Source organism: Loxodonta africana, chromosome 22 (assembly GCF_030014295.1).
Source record: "Loxodonta africana isolate mLoxAfr1 chromosome 22, mLoxAfr1.hap2, whole genome shotgun sequence".
Classification (NCBI taxonomy): domain Eukaryota; kingdom Metazoa; phylum Chordata; class Mammalia; order Proboscidea; family Elephantidae; genus Loxodonta; species Loxodonta africana.
In genome coordinates this window covers 50,101,495-50,119,355 of record NC_087363.1, presented here as the reverse complement: position 1 = coordinate 50,119,355, position 17,861 = coordinate 50,101,495, and the positions used below count along the sequence as shown (strand labels likewise).

The following is a 17,861-nucleotide window of genomic DNA, read 5'->3' as shown; positions in this document are numbered from 1 at the left end:
TGTTGGGCAGCCACTACGTGGCAGGCCTTCTCTTTCATCCTCACAGCAGTCTTGCAGGTTAGCTATTTATCCCTGCAGTATGAATAAGGAAACTGAGGCTCAGAGAAGTTAATAGCCCCTCGCAGCTACTAAATTACAGCCCTCACCTTTCAACTTCAAATCTAAAGCTCTATGCCCCATAGCATACCATATGCAGTAGAACCTGAGTAAGAAAATAAGTGAGGGAAAGTTGCATCATGCTTGTAGGCTGATGCTTAAGCTCCCTTTAGGGCTCTCTTTTTTGAACCTGAAAGTAATGGGTAGTAGCTTATTTCCAGGTAATTTGATTTCAAAAAGATTGAATTTTCAAAATGCCTTACTTGGCGTAAAAATACATATTATCATAGCACACACAAGAATAGGTTATAGTTGGGAAAAATTTGTGTCTGTAACTATTGTTCCCAAAATTGTTTCATTTTGTTTTCCACCCTATCACAGCCCTACGTTCCCATTGGTAATTAAGACCCACACTTGCTGCCATTCTCATGGAGGGGCCCAACCAGAAGGCAACAAAACATAAAAAAGGGGCTATTCTTTAAAAAGTTCTCCCACAACTTCTAAGTCAATTGGCAAAATAATTCTATTATGAAAACATTCTGCATCCCACCTTGAAATGTGGCGTCTGGGGTCTTAAATGCTAACAAGCGGCCATCTAAGATGCATCAATTGGTCTCAACCCACCTGGATCAAAGGAGAATGAAGAACACCAAGGTCACACGATAACTATGAGCCCAAGAGACAGAAAGGGCCACATGAACCAGAGACTTACATCATCCTGAGACCAGAAGAACTAGATGGTGCCCGGCCACGACCAATGACTGCCCTGACAGGGAGCACAACAGAGAACCCCTGAGGGAGCAGGAGATCAGTGGAATGCAGACCCCAAATTCTCATAAAAAGACCAGACTTAATGGTCTGACTGAGACTAGAGGAGTCCTGGCGGTCATGGTCCCCAAACCTTCTGTTGGCCCAGGACAGGAACCATTCCCGAAGACAACTCATCAGACATGGAAGGGACTGGACAATGGGTTGGAGATAGATGCTGACGAAGAATGATCTACTTGTATCAGGTGGACACTTGAGACTGTGTTGGCATCTCCTGTCTGGAGGGGATATAGAAGGGTAGAGAGTGTTAGAAACTGGCAAAATCGTCATGAAAGGAGAGACTGGAAGGAGGGAGCGGGCTGACTCATTAGGGGGAGAGTAAGTGGGAGTATGGAGTAAGGTGTATATAAGCTTATATATGACAGACTGACTTGATTTGTAAACTTTCACTTAAAGCACAATAAAAATTATTAAAAAAAAAAAAAGATTACATCCAAGAACACCCTGTGGGGCAGTTCTACTCTGTCACATGGGGCTGCTATGAGTCAGAATCGACTCAGTGGCACCCAACCCAACACATTTTGGTGTTTGCAGAGGTAAAATGTTAATGCACATACATAAGCAATTAAGTTTGCAGACTAGCTTCAAACATGCAAAAATCTAGTTTACTTTGTTTACGGTCCTACTCTGCCCTATAGGGTTGCTATGGGTTGGAATCAACTCGACAGCAATAGGTTTGGTTTTTGGGGTTTTTTTTTGTTTGTTTGTTTACAGATCTCTTCAGCAATATAACAAAAAGTCTAGAGAGCACACACCAGACTGTTAGCACTGGCTCAGGGGTGGTGTTATATAGCATTTGCTCTTTCTGTACTGTGTATTTCATTGCTGTCTGAGTATGTGAAAACATATATTCATTGCAATGTCCTGTGAATCTATAACCATTTCAAATAAAAAGCTAAAATAACAACAAAAAAAAAAGTTCTCCCACTCCACGCACTGCCGTAAGAACCTGATTTGCTGCCTCATCTTATCCCTCCTATGTTACACATAACTGGCCGAAAGCTTACAAAGCCGTTCATATGCTGTAACCAGTTGCCGGTAAGTCAGCTTTGACTCATGGCGACCCCATATGTGTCAGAGAAGAACTATGCTCCATAGTGTTTTCAATGACTGATTTTTTTGGAAGTCGATCCACCAGGAGTTTCTACTAAGAAGCCTCTGGGTGGACTCGACTTTGGTTAGCAGCTGAGCATATTAACCACTTGTACCACCCAGGGACTCCCCCATATGATATATTAGGGGCATATTTTCCACTCAACTGTAGTACTAAAAAACCCAGTACCGTCGAGTCAATTCCGACTCATAGTGACCCTATAGGACAGAGTAGAACTGCCCCATAGAGTTTCCAAGGAGCACCCAACTATAGTACTAGTCCTGTTAATTACATCCTTGATGCCTTTCTCAAATGGGGCTTCTCAGATGAATCACAGAACATTGAAAATTATTTGAGTGACAGTTTTCACAATTCTCCCAGGGATGGTATACAACTGGTACCATTGTAGTTGCAGGGGACAAAAGTTATTTCATTATATCAATGGATGCTTCAAGTCAGTAAGGATTCTCTCTCGGAACCCAGGTTGAGAAAGGCTTGGTGAAATTGATGATGTGATCCTGTGTCATATGGTTCAACCTGATAACTTTGACCAAATGAGAAAGATATGAACTACTTCACAGGGGCATTGAGGATATTTAATACTTTCGGGTCTAGAAAAGTGCATGTTGTTGTTGTTGTTGTTAGGTACTGTCAGGCTGGCTCCGACTCATACTGACCCTATGTACAACAGAATCAAACACTGCCCAGTCCTGCACATCCTCACAGGGCTTGAGCCCATTGTTGCAGCCACTGTGTCAGTCCATCTCATTGAGGGTCTTCTTCTTTTTCAGTGACCCTCTACTTTACCAAGCATGATGTCCTTTTCTAGTGACTGATCCGTCCTGATAACATGTCCAAAGTATGTGAGACATAGTCCCACCGTTCTTCCTTCTAAGGAGCATTCTGGTTGTACTTCTTCCAGGACAGCTTTGTTCATTCTTGTAGCAGTCCATGGTATGTTCGATATTCTTTGCCAACACCACAATTCAAAGGCATCAATTCTTCTTTGATCTTCCTTATTCATCGTCCAGCTTTTGCATGCATATGAGGCAATTGAAAATACCATGGCTTGGGTCAGGTGTTCCTTAGCCTTCAAAGTGACATTTTCACTTTTCAACACTTTAAAGAGGTCTTTTGCTGCAGATTTTCCCAATGAAATGCATCTTTTGATTTCTTGACCTCTGCTTCCATGGGTGTTGATTATGGATCCAAGTAAAATGAAATCTTTGACAACTTCAGTCTTTTGTCTGTTTATCATGACGTTGCTCATTGGTCCAGTTATGAGGATTTTTGTTTTCTTTATGTTGAGGTGTAATCTATACTGAAGGCTGGGGTCTTTGATCTTAATTAGTAAGTGCTTCGAATCCTCTTCACTTTCAGCAAAGTTGTGTCATCTGTATAACGCAGGTTGTTAATGAGTCGTCCTCCAACCTTGATGCCCCGTTCTTCATATAGTCCAGTGTCTCACAATATTTGCTCAGCATACATATTAAATAAGTACGGCGAAAGGATACAATGCCGACTCACACCTTTCCCGAATTTAAACCACTCAGTATCCCCTTTTTCTGTCCAAACAACTGCCTCTTGATCTATGTACAGGTTCTTCATGAACATGAGCAAGTGTTCTGGAATTCCTTTTCTTCACAATGTTGTCCATAATTTGTTCTGCTCCACACAGTTGAATGCCTTTGCATAGTCAATAAAACACAGGTAGACATCTTTCTGGTATTCTCTGCTTTCATCCAGGATCCATCTGACGTCAGCAAGGATATCCCTGGATCCACATCCTCTTCTGAATCCAGCTTGAATTTCTGGCAGTTCCCTGCTGATATGCTGCTGCAGCCACTTTTGAATGATGTTCAGCAAAATTTTACTTGCACGTGATATTAATGATATTGTTCAATAACTTCTGCATTCGGTTGGATCACCTTTCTTGGGAATAGGCATAAATATGGCTCTCTTCCAGTCAGTTGGCCAGGTAGCTGTCTTCCAAATTTCTTGGCATAGATGAGTGAGCACTTCTAGTGCTGCATCTGTTTGTTAAAACATCTCAGTTGGTATTCCATCAATTCCTGGAGCCCTGTACTTCACCAATGCCTTCAGTGCAGCTTGGACCTCTTCCTTCAGTACCATTGGTTCCTGATCATATGTTACCTCCTGAAATGGTTGAACGTTGACCAATTCTTTTTGGCACAGTGACTGTATTCCTTTCACCTTCTTTTGATGCCTCCTGTATTGTGTAATATTTTCCCAGTAGAATCCTTCACTATTGCAACTCGAGGCTTGAATTTTTTCTTCAGTTCTTTCAGCTTGAGAAATACGGGTGTGTTTTCCCCTTTTGGTTTTCTATCTCCAGCTCTTTGTACCTGTCGTTATAATACTTTACTTTGTCTTCTCCAGCCACCCTTTAAAATCTCCTGTTCAGCTCTTTCACGTCATCATTTCTTTCTTTTGCTTTAGCTGCTCAATGTTCAAGAGCAAGTTTCAGAGTCTCTTCTGACATCCATTTTGTTCTTTTCCTTCTTCCTGTTTTTTCAGTGACCTCTTGCTTTCTTCATGTATGATGTCCTTGATGTCATTCCACAACTCATCTGGTCTTAGGTTCTTAGTGTTTAATGCATCAAATCTGTCTTTGAGATGGCCTCTAAATTCAGGTGTGGTATACTCAAGTTCTTATTTTGCTTCTCATCATCTTGTCTTAATTTTCTTTAGCTTGAACTTGAACTTGCATGTGGGCAACTGATGGTCTGTTCCACAGTCTGCCTCGGCCTTGTTCTGACTGATGATATTGAGCTTTTCCATCGTCTTTTCCCACAGATGTAGTCAATTTGATTCCTGTGTATTCCATCTGGTGAGGTCCATGTATATAGTCGCCATTTATGTTGGTGAAAAAAGGTTATTTGCAATGAAGAAGTCATTGGTCTTGCAAAATTCTGTCATGCGATCCCTGGCGTCATTTCTGTCACAAGGCCATATTTTCTAACTACCAATCCTTCTTCTTTGTTTCCAGCTTTTACATTCCTATCATCAGTAATTATCAATGCATCTCGACTGCATGTCCAATCAATTTCAGACTGCAGAAGCTGGTAAAAATCAACAATTTCTTCATCTTTGGCCTTAGTGTTTGATGCATAAATTTGAATAATACTCATATTAACTGGTCTTCCTTGTAGGTATATGGATTTCATACTATCACTGACAGCGTTGTACTTCAGGGTAGATCTTGAAATTTTCTTTTTGATGATGAATGCAATGCCATTCCTCTTCATGTTGTCATTTCCAGCATAGTAGACCATATGATTTTTCAATTCGAAATGGCATTATCCATCCATTTCAGCTCACTAACATCTAGAATATTGATGTTTATGTGTTCCATTTCATTTTTAACTATTTCCAATTTTCCTAGATTCATACTTTGTACATTCTGGGTTCTGATTATTAATGGATGTTTGCAGCTGTTTCTATTCATGTTGAGCCATGCCTCATCAGCAAATGAAGGTCTCAAAAGCTTCCCTCCATCTATGTTATTAAGGTCGACTCTACTTTGAGGAAGCAGCTCTTCCCAATTTTATTTTGAGTGCCTTCCAACCTGGAGGGCTCATCTTCCAGCACTGTATCAGACAGTGTTCTGCTGCTATTCATAAGGTTTTCACTGGCTAATTCTTCTCAGAAGTAGATGGCTAGGTCCTTCTTCCTAGTGTGTCTTAGCCTGGAAGCTCTGCTGAAACCTGTCCATCATGGGTGACCCTGCTGATATATGAATACCAGTGGCATAGCTTCCAGCATCACAGCAACACGAAAGCCCCCACAGTACAACAAACTGACATACAGAGAAGAAAAGTCCATAGACCCATTAAATTAAAAAAAAAAAAAAATTGCCATCAAGTTGATTCCAACTCATAGTGACCATATATGATAGAGTAGAACTGCCCCCATAGGGTTTCCAAGGAGTGGCTGGTGGGTTTGAACTGCTGACCTTTTGGTTAGCAGCCATGGGTCTTAACCACTGAGCCACTAGGGCCCAATACCTACCACAAAAGGAGTGCTTGATAAACTTTAATGGTTGTATGAATGAAAGAAATGATAACATCGATTCTTGATCATAGGGAAGGCACATGACTGGGCGACATTTCTGTTAAGTCAGGGGCCAACTTATTGATTGCTAACAGCAACAATGACATTGATTCTAATAGCAGGAAAATATAAATTGAGAAAATATAAAGTAATTAAGCAGAATATTTGTTTTCATACTAAGACCAATGGCTAGGGCAGGGGATATATTAAAAATATTATCTCCCAGAATGACATGGGGGCACTGAACAATCAGAACAGATGCCTGACCCGACAAAGTGGATGCCCTGCCAATCATATGGATGCGACCTTTATGGTGGATTGGTGCCAACCAGCTGCGTATCAACCAGGGCTGAGGTCCAGGTGGAGATACGCCTAATGAAATCAAGCATTAATGACCATATTTGTAGAGCACCTGTGTCCCTATGTCTGTAGAGTTGCTCTCATTCGCCTCTTGTATGGGAAATGTTCGTTTTCTCTGTGTCAGTGGAGCTAATACCAATCAACTATTTCTAAGAAATAAATGCAAAATTCAGGACAGGCACTAGGAATTGTGAGAGCAAAGTGTATCAGCCACCAAACCAAACCCCTTGTCGTCGAGTCGATTCCGACTCATAGCGACCCTATAGGACAGAATAGAACTGCCTCATAGAGTTTCCAAGGAGCGCTTGGTGAATTCGAACTGCTTACCTTTTGGTTAGCAGTCGTAGCACTTAACCACTATGCCCCGAGAGTATTAGCCACAGGAGATCATTAATGTCTGGTAAAGTAGCAGGTCAGCAAAAAAGAGGAAAACCCTCAACAAGATGGATTGACACAGTAGCCATAACAATGGGCTCAAACATAGCAACGATTGTGAGGATGATGCGGGACTGGGCAACATTTTATTCTGTTATACATAAAGTCAGTATAAGTTGGAACCAGCACACACACACACATATATGTTAGGTGCCATTGAGTCGATTTTGACTCATAGCAATGATGTGTGATAGAATAGAACATCCCCATAGGGTTTTCTAGGCTGTAATCTTTATGGGAGCAGATTGCCAGGTCTTTTTCCTGTGGAGCCACATGGTGGGTTGAAACTGCCAGTCTTGGTTAGCAGCCAAGCATTTAACCATTGCCAGCAGGAATACATGTATATCCTTAATCATCAACAGAAATAGGTGAGCAATCATTATCTATTTGCAGTGAGATAGGTTGCTTTTATATGGCCTTTCTCGCCATGATCTTGTAACTCCCACCAAATAACTGGGTGGAACTATACAAATAAGGTGCTAATGGCCTACCAAGGAGATTGGAAAGCTTGCTAATAGTACAAATAAGGTGTATGGCACCCTCGTGGGCACGGGACCATGCAAGTAAGCTGTATAGAACCCTGAAAAGGGAATTGGTCAGTTTTGCCATCCTGTTAGGCTTAAAATGAGCCATCCCAGAGGCAGAAAAGGGGGTCCTCACTACCACTGAGAATAAGAGACAGGAGTGGAGCACATCTTGTGGACCCAGCATCCCTGTGCTGAGAACCTCCTAGACTCAGGAGACAGACAGAGCTGTAACACCAGAGATGACACAAAGACTGTGAGAAACGGTGGCAGAGAAGCAGCAGCAACAGAACCAGGAGACTGGCATGAAATGGCACAGGGGGCTTCCCGGACCCTGAAGTAAAGTGGTTACAGTGGGTGTTACATGGAGCGAGAGAGCTGAGTGCCTTCAGGCTGAGGCTGCTGGCAGACTAGGGTACCCCTGGGCACTTGTCAGTAGAGCTAGGCTTGCTGACCCACTGAGCGAGAGAGCTGAGCACCTTTGGGCTGAGGTTTGCTGGAAGAGTGGGTGGGCCCCCAAGCTCTTATTGGCAGAGCTTTGTAACACTAGCCTGAGCAAGGCAAAGGCTGGACCTAGGGGCTGAGGGCCGAGAGCTAGAGAAAGGCCTGCATGTGAGCACAGCTGAGAAGAGGCAGTCCTGATCAAAGAACTGTATTCTGAACTATAGACTATTATTTCCCTAATAAACCCCATAATTATGAGTGTTGTCTGTGAGTTCTTTGTGGCCATTAGAACATATTATTGAATCCAGCAGAAAAATACAGAGTGCCATTGGAGGAATGGCTGGTATAAGAATTGGTAAAAAGTTTGGAGAGAGGAGGTGTGTCTGACTTCCACCTCATAGGAATCAGCCTTAGGCTGTTGGTCTTGATTCTTCTGCCCCCTAGTAAAGTTAGGGGAGGTCAGATGCCCTCACTACTGTCCTATTTTTATACCATTTTACTGAGCAGTTGTAAGATTTGAGTAGTAAATAGTGGAATCTGGATGAGAACCCAAGGTATAATTAAAAGCTTTCAGGTAAAAAAAATACACAGCTGTTCTTGAATTAAATTTAGTATCTTTATCTTGATGGTTTCACAAAGACATTTGATCATGTTCATCCATAATGCCAGCTTAAATTTACCTTGTACTTTGCAGTTTTCAAAAGAATGTCACATACATGTTTCTCATACCTAACACAGTAGGCAATGTATCCTTCTTTGACAGGTCAATACAGTAAGGCCCAGAGAGATTTATATACCTGAAGCCAAACAACAGGAATCAGCCCAAAACAACTAAGTCCCAGAAACTGGAGCTTTCTCTTCTTTTGCCTTGCTTCTAATCCTATTTACAAGAATTGGTGGTTCCATTGTTTCCATTCTCTTTGTAAATATGAATGTGATGTGTTGTGCTGAAAAAAAAGATGGAAATCAAGTACACATTAATTTTAAATGAGGGTAAGGTCTTTCTGCATGGTAATATAGCTAAGAATACAAACTAGAGCCAGACTATGTGAGTTCAAATCCTGGCCTCTTCCATTTACTAGCTAAGTGACTTTAGTCAACTCAGTCTTTGTGATTAAGTTTCCTCATTCATAAAATGAGGATGACAAGAGTACCTACCTCATAGGTATTTATGTTTAGTGAGTTAATATAAGTAAAGCTCTTGGAAGGTGTCTGCCCTACGTTGTTGTTGTTGTTGATTCTGACTCATAGCGATCCTATGCACAACAGAACAAAACACTGCCCAGTCCTGCGCCATCCTTACAATTGTTGCTATGCTTGACCCCATTGTTGCAGCCACTGTGTCAATCCACCTCATTGTAGGTCTTCCTCTTTTTCACTGACCCTGTACTTTACCAAGCATGATGTCCTTCTCCAGGGACTGATTCCTCCTGATAACATGTCCAAAGGAAGCGAGACGTAGTCCATGGTATATTCAATATTCTTCGCCGACACCACAATTTAAAGGCATCAATTCTTCAGTCTTCTTTGTTCGTTGTCCAGCTTTCACATGCCTGTGAAGCGATTGAAGATACCGTGGCTTGGGTCAAGCTTACATTAGTCTTCAAGGTGACATCTTTGCTTTTAAACACTTTAAAGAGGTCCTGTGCAGCAGATTTGCCCGATGCTATGTATCTTTTGGTTTCTTGACTGCTGCTTCCATGGCTGTTGATTGTGGATCCAAGTAAAATGAAAGCCTTGACAACTTCTTCTGAAAATAATTTTTTTTTATATATGAAATACGGAAACCCTGGTGGCGTAGTAGTTAAGTGCTACAGCTGCTAACCAAGAGGTCAGCAGTTCAAATCCGCCAGGCACTCCTTGGAAACTCTATGGGGCAGTTCTACTCTGTCCTATAGGTTTGCTATGAGTCAGAATCGACTCGACAGCATTGGGTTTTTTGGTTTATATGAAATACGCCCCCACGTGTTTGTCAGTTTGTTGTACTGTGGGGACTTGCATGTTGCTGTGATGCTGGAAGCTATGCCACTGGTATTCAGATACCAGCAGGGTCACCCATGGAGGACAGGTTTCAGCTGAGCTTCCAGGCTAAGACAGACTAGGAAGAAGGACCCGGCAGTCTACTTCTAAAAAACATTAGCCAGTGAAAACCTTATGAATACCAGCGGAACATTGGCTGATATAGTGCTGGAAGATGAGCCCCCCAGGTTGGAAGGCACTCAAAAGATGACTGGGGAAGAGCTGCCTCCTCAAAGTAGAATCAATCTTAATGATATGGATGGATTAAAGCTTTCGGGACCTCCATTTGCTGATGTGGCATGACTCAAAATGAGAAGAAACAGCTGCAAATATCCATTAATAATCGGAACCTGGAACGTACGAGGTATGAATCTAGGAAAATTGGAAATCGTCAAAAATGAAATGGAACATATAAACATCGATACCCTAGGCATTAGTGAGATGAAATGGACTGGTATTGGCCATTTTGAATGAGACGGTCATATAGTCTACTATGCTGGGAATGACAACTCAAAGAGGAATGGTGTCGCATTCATCGTCAAGAAGAACATTTCAAGATGTATCCTGAAGTGCAACACTGTCATCGATAGAATAATATCCCTATGCCTACAAGGAAGACCAGTTAATATGATTATTATTCAAATTTACATACCAACCACTAGGGCCAAAGATGAAGAAATAGAAGATTTTTATCAGCTGCTACAGTCTGAAATTGCTCGAACATGCAATCAAGATGCATTGATAATTACTGGCAATTGGAATGCGAAAGTTGGAAACAAAGAAGAAGGACCAGTAGTTAGAAAATACGGCCTTGGTGATAGAAATAGTGCCAGAGATCGAATGAAAGAATTTTGCAACACCAACGACTTCTTCATTGCAAATACCTTCTTTCACCAACATAAATGGCGACTATACACATGGACCTCGCCAGATGGAACACACAGAAATCAAACTGACTACATCTGTGGAAAGAAATGATGGACAAGCTCAATATCATCAGTCAGAACAAGGCCAGGGGCCGACTGTGGAACAGACCATCAATTGCTCATATGCAAGTTCAAGATGAAACTGAAGAAAATCAAAGCAAGTCCACAAGAGCCAAAATATGACCCTGAGTATAGCCCACCTGAATTTAGAGACCATCTGAAGAATAAATTGAGGAATTGAACACTAATGACCAAAGACCAGACGAGTTGTGGAATGACATCAAGGATATCATCCATGAAGAAAGCAAGAGGTCACTGAAAAGACAGGAAAGAAAGAAAAGACCAAGATGGATGTCAGAGGAGACTCTGAAACTTGCTCTCGAACGTCACGCAGCTAAAGCAAAGGGAAGAATTGATGAAGTAAAAGAACTGAACAGAAGATTTAAAAGGGCGGCTCGAGGAGACAAAGTAAAGTATTATAAGGACATGTCCAAAGAGCTGAAGATGGAAAACCAAAAGGCAAGAACGCGCTCAGCGTTTCTCAAGCTGAAAGAACTAAAGAAAAAATTCAAGCCTTGAGTTGCAATAGTGAAGGATTCCATGGGAAAAATATTAGACGACACAGGAAGCATCAAAAGAAGATGGAAGGAATACACAGAGTCATTATACCAAAAAGAATTAGTCAATATTCAACCATTTCAAGAGGTGGCATATGATCAGGAACCGATGGTACTGAAGGAAGAAGTCCAAGCTGCTCTGAAGGCATTGGTGAAAAACAAGGCCCCAGGAATTGATGGAATATCAATTGAGATGTTTCAACAAACAGATGCAGTGCTGGAGGTGCTCACTCGTCTATGCCAAGAAATATGGAAGACAGTTTCCTGGCCAACTGACTGGAAGAGATCCATATTTATGCCTGTTCCCAAGAAAGGTGATCCAACCAAATGCGGAAATTATAGAACAATATCATTAATATCACACACAAGCAAAGTTTTGCTGAAGATCATTGAAAAACGGCTGCAGCAATATATCGACAGGGAACTGCCAGAAATTCAGGCTGGTTTCAGAAGAGGACATGGAACCAGGGATATCACTGCTGATGTCAGATGGATCCTAGCTGAAAGCAGAGAATACCAGAAGGATGTTTACCTGTGTTTTATTGACTATGCAAAGGCATTCGACTGTGTGGATCATAACAAACAATGGATAACTTTGCAAAGAATGGGAATTCCAGAACACTTAATTTAAGTGCTCATGAGGAACCTTTACATAGATCAAGAGGCAGTTGTTGGGACAAATCAAGAGGATACTGATTGGTTTAAAGTCAGGAAAGGTGTGCATCAGGGTTGTATTCTTTCATCATACCTATTCAATCTGTATGCTGAGCAAATAATAAGAGAAGCTGGACTATATGAAGAAGAACGGGGCATCAGGATTGGAGGAAGACTCATTAACAACCTGCGTTATGCAGATGACACAACCTTACTTGCTGAAAGTGAAGACGACTTGAAGCACTTACTAATGAAGATCAAAGACCACAGCCTTCAGTATGGATTGCACCTCAACATAAAGAAAACAAAAATCCTCACAACTGGATCAATGAGCAACATCATGATAAATGGAGAAAAGATTGAAGTTGTCAAGGATTTCATTTTACTTGGATCCACAATCAACAGCCATGGAAGCAGCAGTCAAGAAATCAAAAGACACATTGCATTGGGTAAATCTGCTGCAAAGGACCTCTTTAAAGTGTTGAAGAGCAAAAGATGTCACATCGAAGACCAAGGTGCGCCTGACCGAAGCCATGGTATTTTCGATCGCATCATATGCATGTGAAAGCTGGACAATGAATAAGGAAGACCGAAGAACTGACACCTTTGAATTGCGGTGTTGGCGAAGAATATTGAACATACCATGGACTGCCAAAAGAACGAACAAATCTGTCTTAGAAGAAGTACAGCCAAAATGCTCCTTAGAACCAAGGATGGTGAGACTGGGTCTTACATACTTTGGACATGTTCTCAGGAAGGATCAGTATCTGGAGAAGGACATCACACTTGGCAGAGTACAGGGTCCGCGGAAAAGAGGAAGACCCTCAACGAGGTGGGTTGACACAGTGGCTGTAACAATGAGCTCAAGCATAACAACGATTGTAAGGATGACTCAGGACTGGACAGTGTTTCGTTCTGTTGTGCATAGGGTCGCTATGAGTCGGAACCGACTCGACAGCACCTAACAACAACATATGAAATACTATTAAGCATGAGCTCTTATTATTATTGTGTGAAGGAATGGCAACTTAAGTGTCTATGCTGACTTCCTAACCTATAGTTCAGAGTGAGAAAACTGGGGAGGAGGGGCAATATAACCTTAGGCATCTTGTCATCTTGAGTGTTCACAAAAAAAAACAAGTATAGCTTCCTATATCCTGCCCCTAGGGTGTTCTCTCGCTCAGTATATATTCTCCAATATTTTGATTAATAGGGCTATAGACCCAAAGTCCAACGTGTAACAGCGTTCTTCAATTAAACTATCGTTTTTGTGATAGCCTATGGAGACATCTCCTCATATTTATTTAAAGTACTGTGCTAGTGAACAGCACAAAAATATTTCTGGGCCACACAGACATCCATACCAGAATGTAATTAGTCCCATTCATCTGCTAATCAAACATGTATTTGGCATTTGGAAAACAAATTAGCACCGTTCCACACCAGGTGATGCAAGATTTCCTTGGAGAGTCTGGCTCTCTTAATCCTTTAATTCAAACCTGGGAGCAATCAACATGGTGACTCCAAGACAAAGTTGTGCAGTAAAGTGCAGATGCCTTCAAAGGTAGGTTAGCTTCCCTTTTCCAAATACAGAGTTCCAAAGTAATGGAATGCCAGTGAAGATGATAGGCTGAGGGCATGTCTGAAGAAACACACAGGATTACTTCAAGAGCCACCTTACATAAGTTGAAGTACTTCCCACATGGGTGGCAAACTGCTCCAGAGAAGCCAAACACCTGAGGTCTTGTCAAAGGCCTGTTCTGAAAATGTTGGTGTTCTTATCTCCAAGGCAGACTCACACATTTTTAATAGGCATGGTTTGCATCGCTAATGTTTTCATCGGCCAGTGTAAAATAAATCCATTAGTCACAGTGTCCTTCATGTGATAATGATATTTAGAGCTCATTAAGAAGTAATTGTAGCCACTTTCCCCTACTTTATCAGCAGGATTCAGCTGGTGATTTGATGATCCGAAACATCCAGCTGAAGCATGCTGGGAAATACGTCTGCCTGGTACAAACAAGTGTGGACAAGCTATCAGCTGCTGCAGACCTGATTGTAAGAGGTATCTGGATTTTTGTTGCTTTCTCTTTTTTTTTTTTTTTTTTGTCCTTAAAATATTTTTGTGATACCTACTCTAGCACAGAGTTCTAAAAACCTCATTGGTTTAGAATTACAAGGAAAAGACAGGTAGCAGTTGAACATTATAAACAGTGGTGAACAGGGCACAGAAGTTTTGTGTGCATCTGTTTCTCATAGGGGAATGTCAGAAACTGCACTGAACAAGTTCATTTTCTTTATACTAAAAATAACTCCTGTGTATAAATACTCCAATTATTGCTGTTGGAGTTTATATGACCTTCTAGAGTAACTTTAGATTAACCAAAACAAATGGCTTAAGACAGGATTAGATAGTGGCTTTTATGTTTCATTTGGGCTAAACCAAATTAGTGTTTTTGGCAACTGGTAAAACAGCAGCTTAAGTAAAATCGTCACCAGGCCTTAAGTTAATAGTGCTGTGCAGTCCTAAAATATGGTTTTGGAGGGAAACGCCTCATGACTGCCTAGGTTGTAGTAAATAAGCTGCGAGTTGATGTAAAAACTAACATTTTTAAGAGTCTCTTTGGTACTACCAACCAACATGGCCTAACTTGACCCTAACAGCTGTGAACACCTGGCTGAGCCGTACCAAGTGACTGAATCCCAAGCCTAACCAAAGCAATTTTTAATGGACTTCTAAAAAAACATTTTAAGAGATGCCACCTCACCCCCACTAGAATGGCTATGATCAAAAAAACAAAAAATAACAGGCATTGGCAAGGATGTGGAAAAATTGGAACCCTCTTCCGTTGCTGGTGGGAATGTAAAATGGTACAACCGCTCTCCAGGACAGTTTGGCAGTTCTTCAAAAAGTTGAACATAGAACATAGAACATCGTATGTCCCAGCGATCCTACTCTTAGGTATATACCCAAAAGAACTGAAGGCAGGAGCACAAACAGAAACCTATACACCAATGTTCATTGCAGTGCTGTTCACAGTAGCTAAAAGGTATAAGCAACCTAAATATCCATCAACAGATGAATGTAGAAACAGTATGTGATATATACACACAATGGAATAGCACTCAGCCAGAAATGAAGTCCTAATGCATGCCACAACATGAATATACTCTGAAAACATTACCTTGAGTGAAATAAGTCAGCCACTAAAGGACAACTACTGTCTGATCTCGATTTTGTGAAACAGACAAATATATAAAAAGCAAAGCTTATCAGTGGTGGGGGAGTTATTGCTTAGGAGGCACTGAGTTTGTGTCAGTGGTGGTGGACTAATTTGGAAAAGGATAGCAATAATGGTTACGCAACATGAAGAATGTGACCAATGCCACTGAATGTAGAAATTGTTGGATGGGCAGATGTTTTGTTTTATGTTTTATCGCAATAAAAAAGAGAAGAAAGAATACTTTTAATGAAAATTAAATTCATTGCGAACATGCATACATACCAGAATCAAACCTACGCCCAGGGGTCTTCTAAAGCGTTAAATGTGAAGCCAAACGAGAGCATCAAATTAATCTCTCGGTCAGTGTCTGTTCTGAATTTAAAGCTGTTGGTGTTATAGGCATCTTTGACTAGCTAGTTGAGCCCAGAGAAGGTCTTTGAGTGCAAAGAAGTAAAATTCCAGGATCTCAGAATCGGAGGCAGGGTAAATCTGAGTGCACAGAGAACAAGGTATTATTGGAAGCAGCTAAAGTGTTGCTATATCCGCCAGGCTTACGATAGGAGAAGAATGTGTGGGAGCTAGCAACCTAACCTAATTGTCAAGATGGGTTCATGTAAAATAGTTTTTACATTGTGTCTGCTTTGGTTCCCCCTTAAATTTTCTACAAACCTTTCCCAGTGAAGGTGTGGATAAGGGCCAGGCAAGAGAAAGAATGTTAAATGTGGGTAGATTTGCCCAGAGTATCAGTTATGAAAACATGTTTATTTCCATTTTAAAATACACAAGAGCTGGTCTGCTGTCCCCTGGGGAACAACAGAATTCTATTGCTGAGAATTTATCCTGTATTTAATTGGGATAATGTTCAGATCAGCAGTTTAAACACCAATAAATTAGACTAATAAATATTTAAATCAGTAAACTTGAAGGTCTTAAATGATACTCTATACTTCATTTCACAGAAAATAACATTAAATACCAAGAGGAATTTGCAAGCACAGTCTAAAAGAAATTCTAGTCTAATCAGTAGATAAGGCCAGTAAATTAATATGCCATTAAAAGCCATAATCTTACATTTTTATCGCCTCCAGCTCTGCCCTTGTAACTTTTCTGCATACCACAAAGGGGAGGCAGCAATTCAATCAACTGCCCTGTGAGAGAGTTTTGTGTTTAAAGCTAGGATAGCTTTGGGTCTTTGCTTTGGAACCTTTGGTCTCTGATGGCTGCTATATTTAATCTGTAGGACTTTAATGTCAGCTAGAAAAGGAAGGTGGAAAGGCCACCCTTTCATGAGCAAGAAGCAGAGACTCAGGTATCCAACCAGTGTTCCCCTGCCATTGCCTGTTGCAAAATCTGCTACAAGCCTTTGGCCATGTTATCATCTTGTTCGGAGGATAAACATTGGCACACTGTCATTTTGAAAGAGGGACCAACTTCCCCAAAACGAAGCTGGTAAACATTCTGTAAGGCCATATTTTCACACTGCTGTAAGGTCATATTTTCACACCGGTGGGGGCAGGTGGCAGAAAGATAAAGAAGAGCAAACAAAACAATGAAATCGCCGTCTTAGCTCCAATGCCTACATTTATATCACCCCTCCCTTCTTACTTGGTTACTAACAATGGGCTCAGATCCTTCCTATCGATTTCATTCTTTGGGGACTTCAGAGAACAATTTTCTCTGTAGCACTTTAATTTTAAAGGTCATCAAAGAAACATCCATAAAGAGAAAGGATGGGCAGGCTAGGATGAGGAAGTTGGAGAGGAAAAAGTAGACTATATTGTCTTCTGGACTTTATCTGGTTAATAAGGGTCCCGAAGACCAAAGGTTACCTCAGCTCTGTCTGGGTAGCATTAGACTGACATGCTGAAATGTCACCATGGAAAATTAATCAGCTTCAGCCTACAGATTGCCAGACATTTCATTCAGGAGTGGGAGGGAGAAGATAAATTTAGTCTCACCTGTGGGTCTATAAAAATGGTTTTTAAAAAAGGAAAGAGAAATTTAGGGGATCACATAAAGGGTACAGGAGTGAATCCCACAGCAAAGTCTTACTTCAGGAAATTGCCAATAACTTTTCACCACTGTTTTAGGGGTCTCTTTTTCCACACCCCCATGACATGGCCCAATAGTATTTTGGCAGCACATTTGATTGCTATATTGGGGATTAACAAATACCCCCTAGGAATATCTCTTTATGCCTGTCTAATGGGCATGAAGTTTGTCATTATGTCCCTCTCACAATCACCTTCTCTCCTGAGGCAGTCAATTGCCGCTTGTTAGAAATGCATTTAACTGCCTGTTAAGAGCTTTTCACATTGGAAACTAGTCTAGCTTTGGGTCTTTGCTCTGGCTCTGTTGACATTTTGTGTTTGCCTGCCAACCACTTTCCATCCTTCTTTTTCTTTATGATTTCCAAACCTTCGTTTAAATCTGATATCCTCCCCTTTAAATGGTTTAAGTACACAGGCAGAAACAATGAACATCAGGAGAATAAGTAGAAAAAATACAGGTATAATTCGCAGAAACAATAAAGGAGTATCTTTACATTCCAGCCCAATTTTGAAATT

At 41.1% G+C, this 17,861-nt stretch overlaps 1 protein-coding gene across 5 annotated transcripts in view; it reads left to right on the top strand.

Annotated features, from left to right (window-relative positions):
• CNTN4 (contactin 4) overlaps nucleotides 1-17,861 on the top strand; it is a 410,739-nt gene that overhangs the window by 353,340 nt on the left and 39,538 nt on the right. For 4 of the 5 annotated variants that reach the window (XM_064275007.1, XM_023547999.2, XM_023547997.2 and 1 more), the window contains one exon: nucleotides 14,018-14,135. In XM_064275007.1, the coding sequence (XP_064131077.1) occupies nucleotides 14,018-14,135 (118 nt within the window). Of the gene's footprint in view, nucleotides 1-14,014; nucleotides 14,136-17,861 lie in introns of all 5 variants that reach the window. The other variant, XM_010590039.2, reaches the window with a different exon arrangement.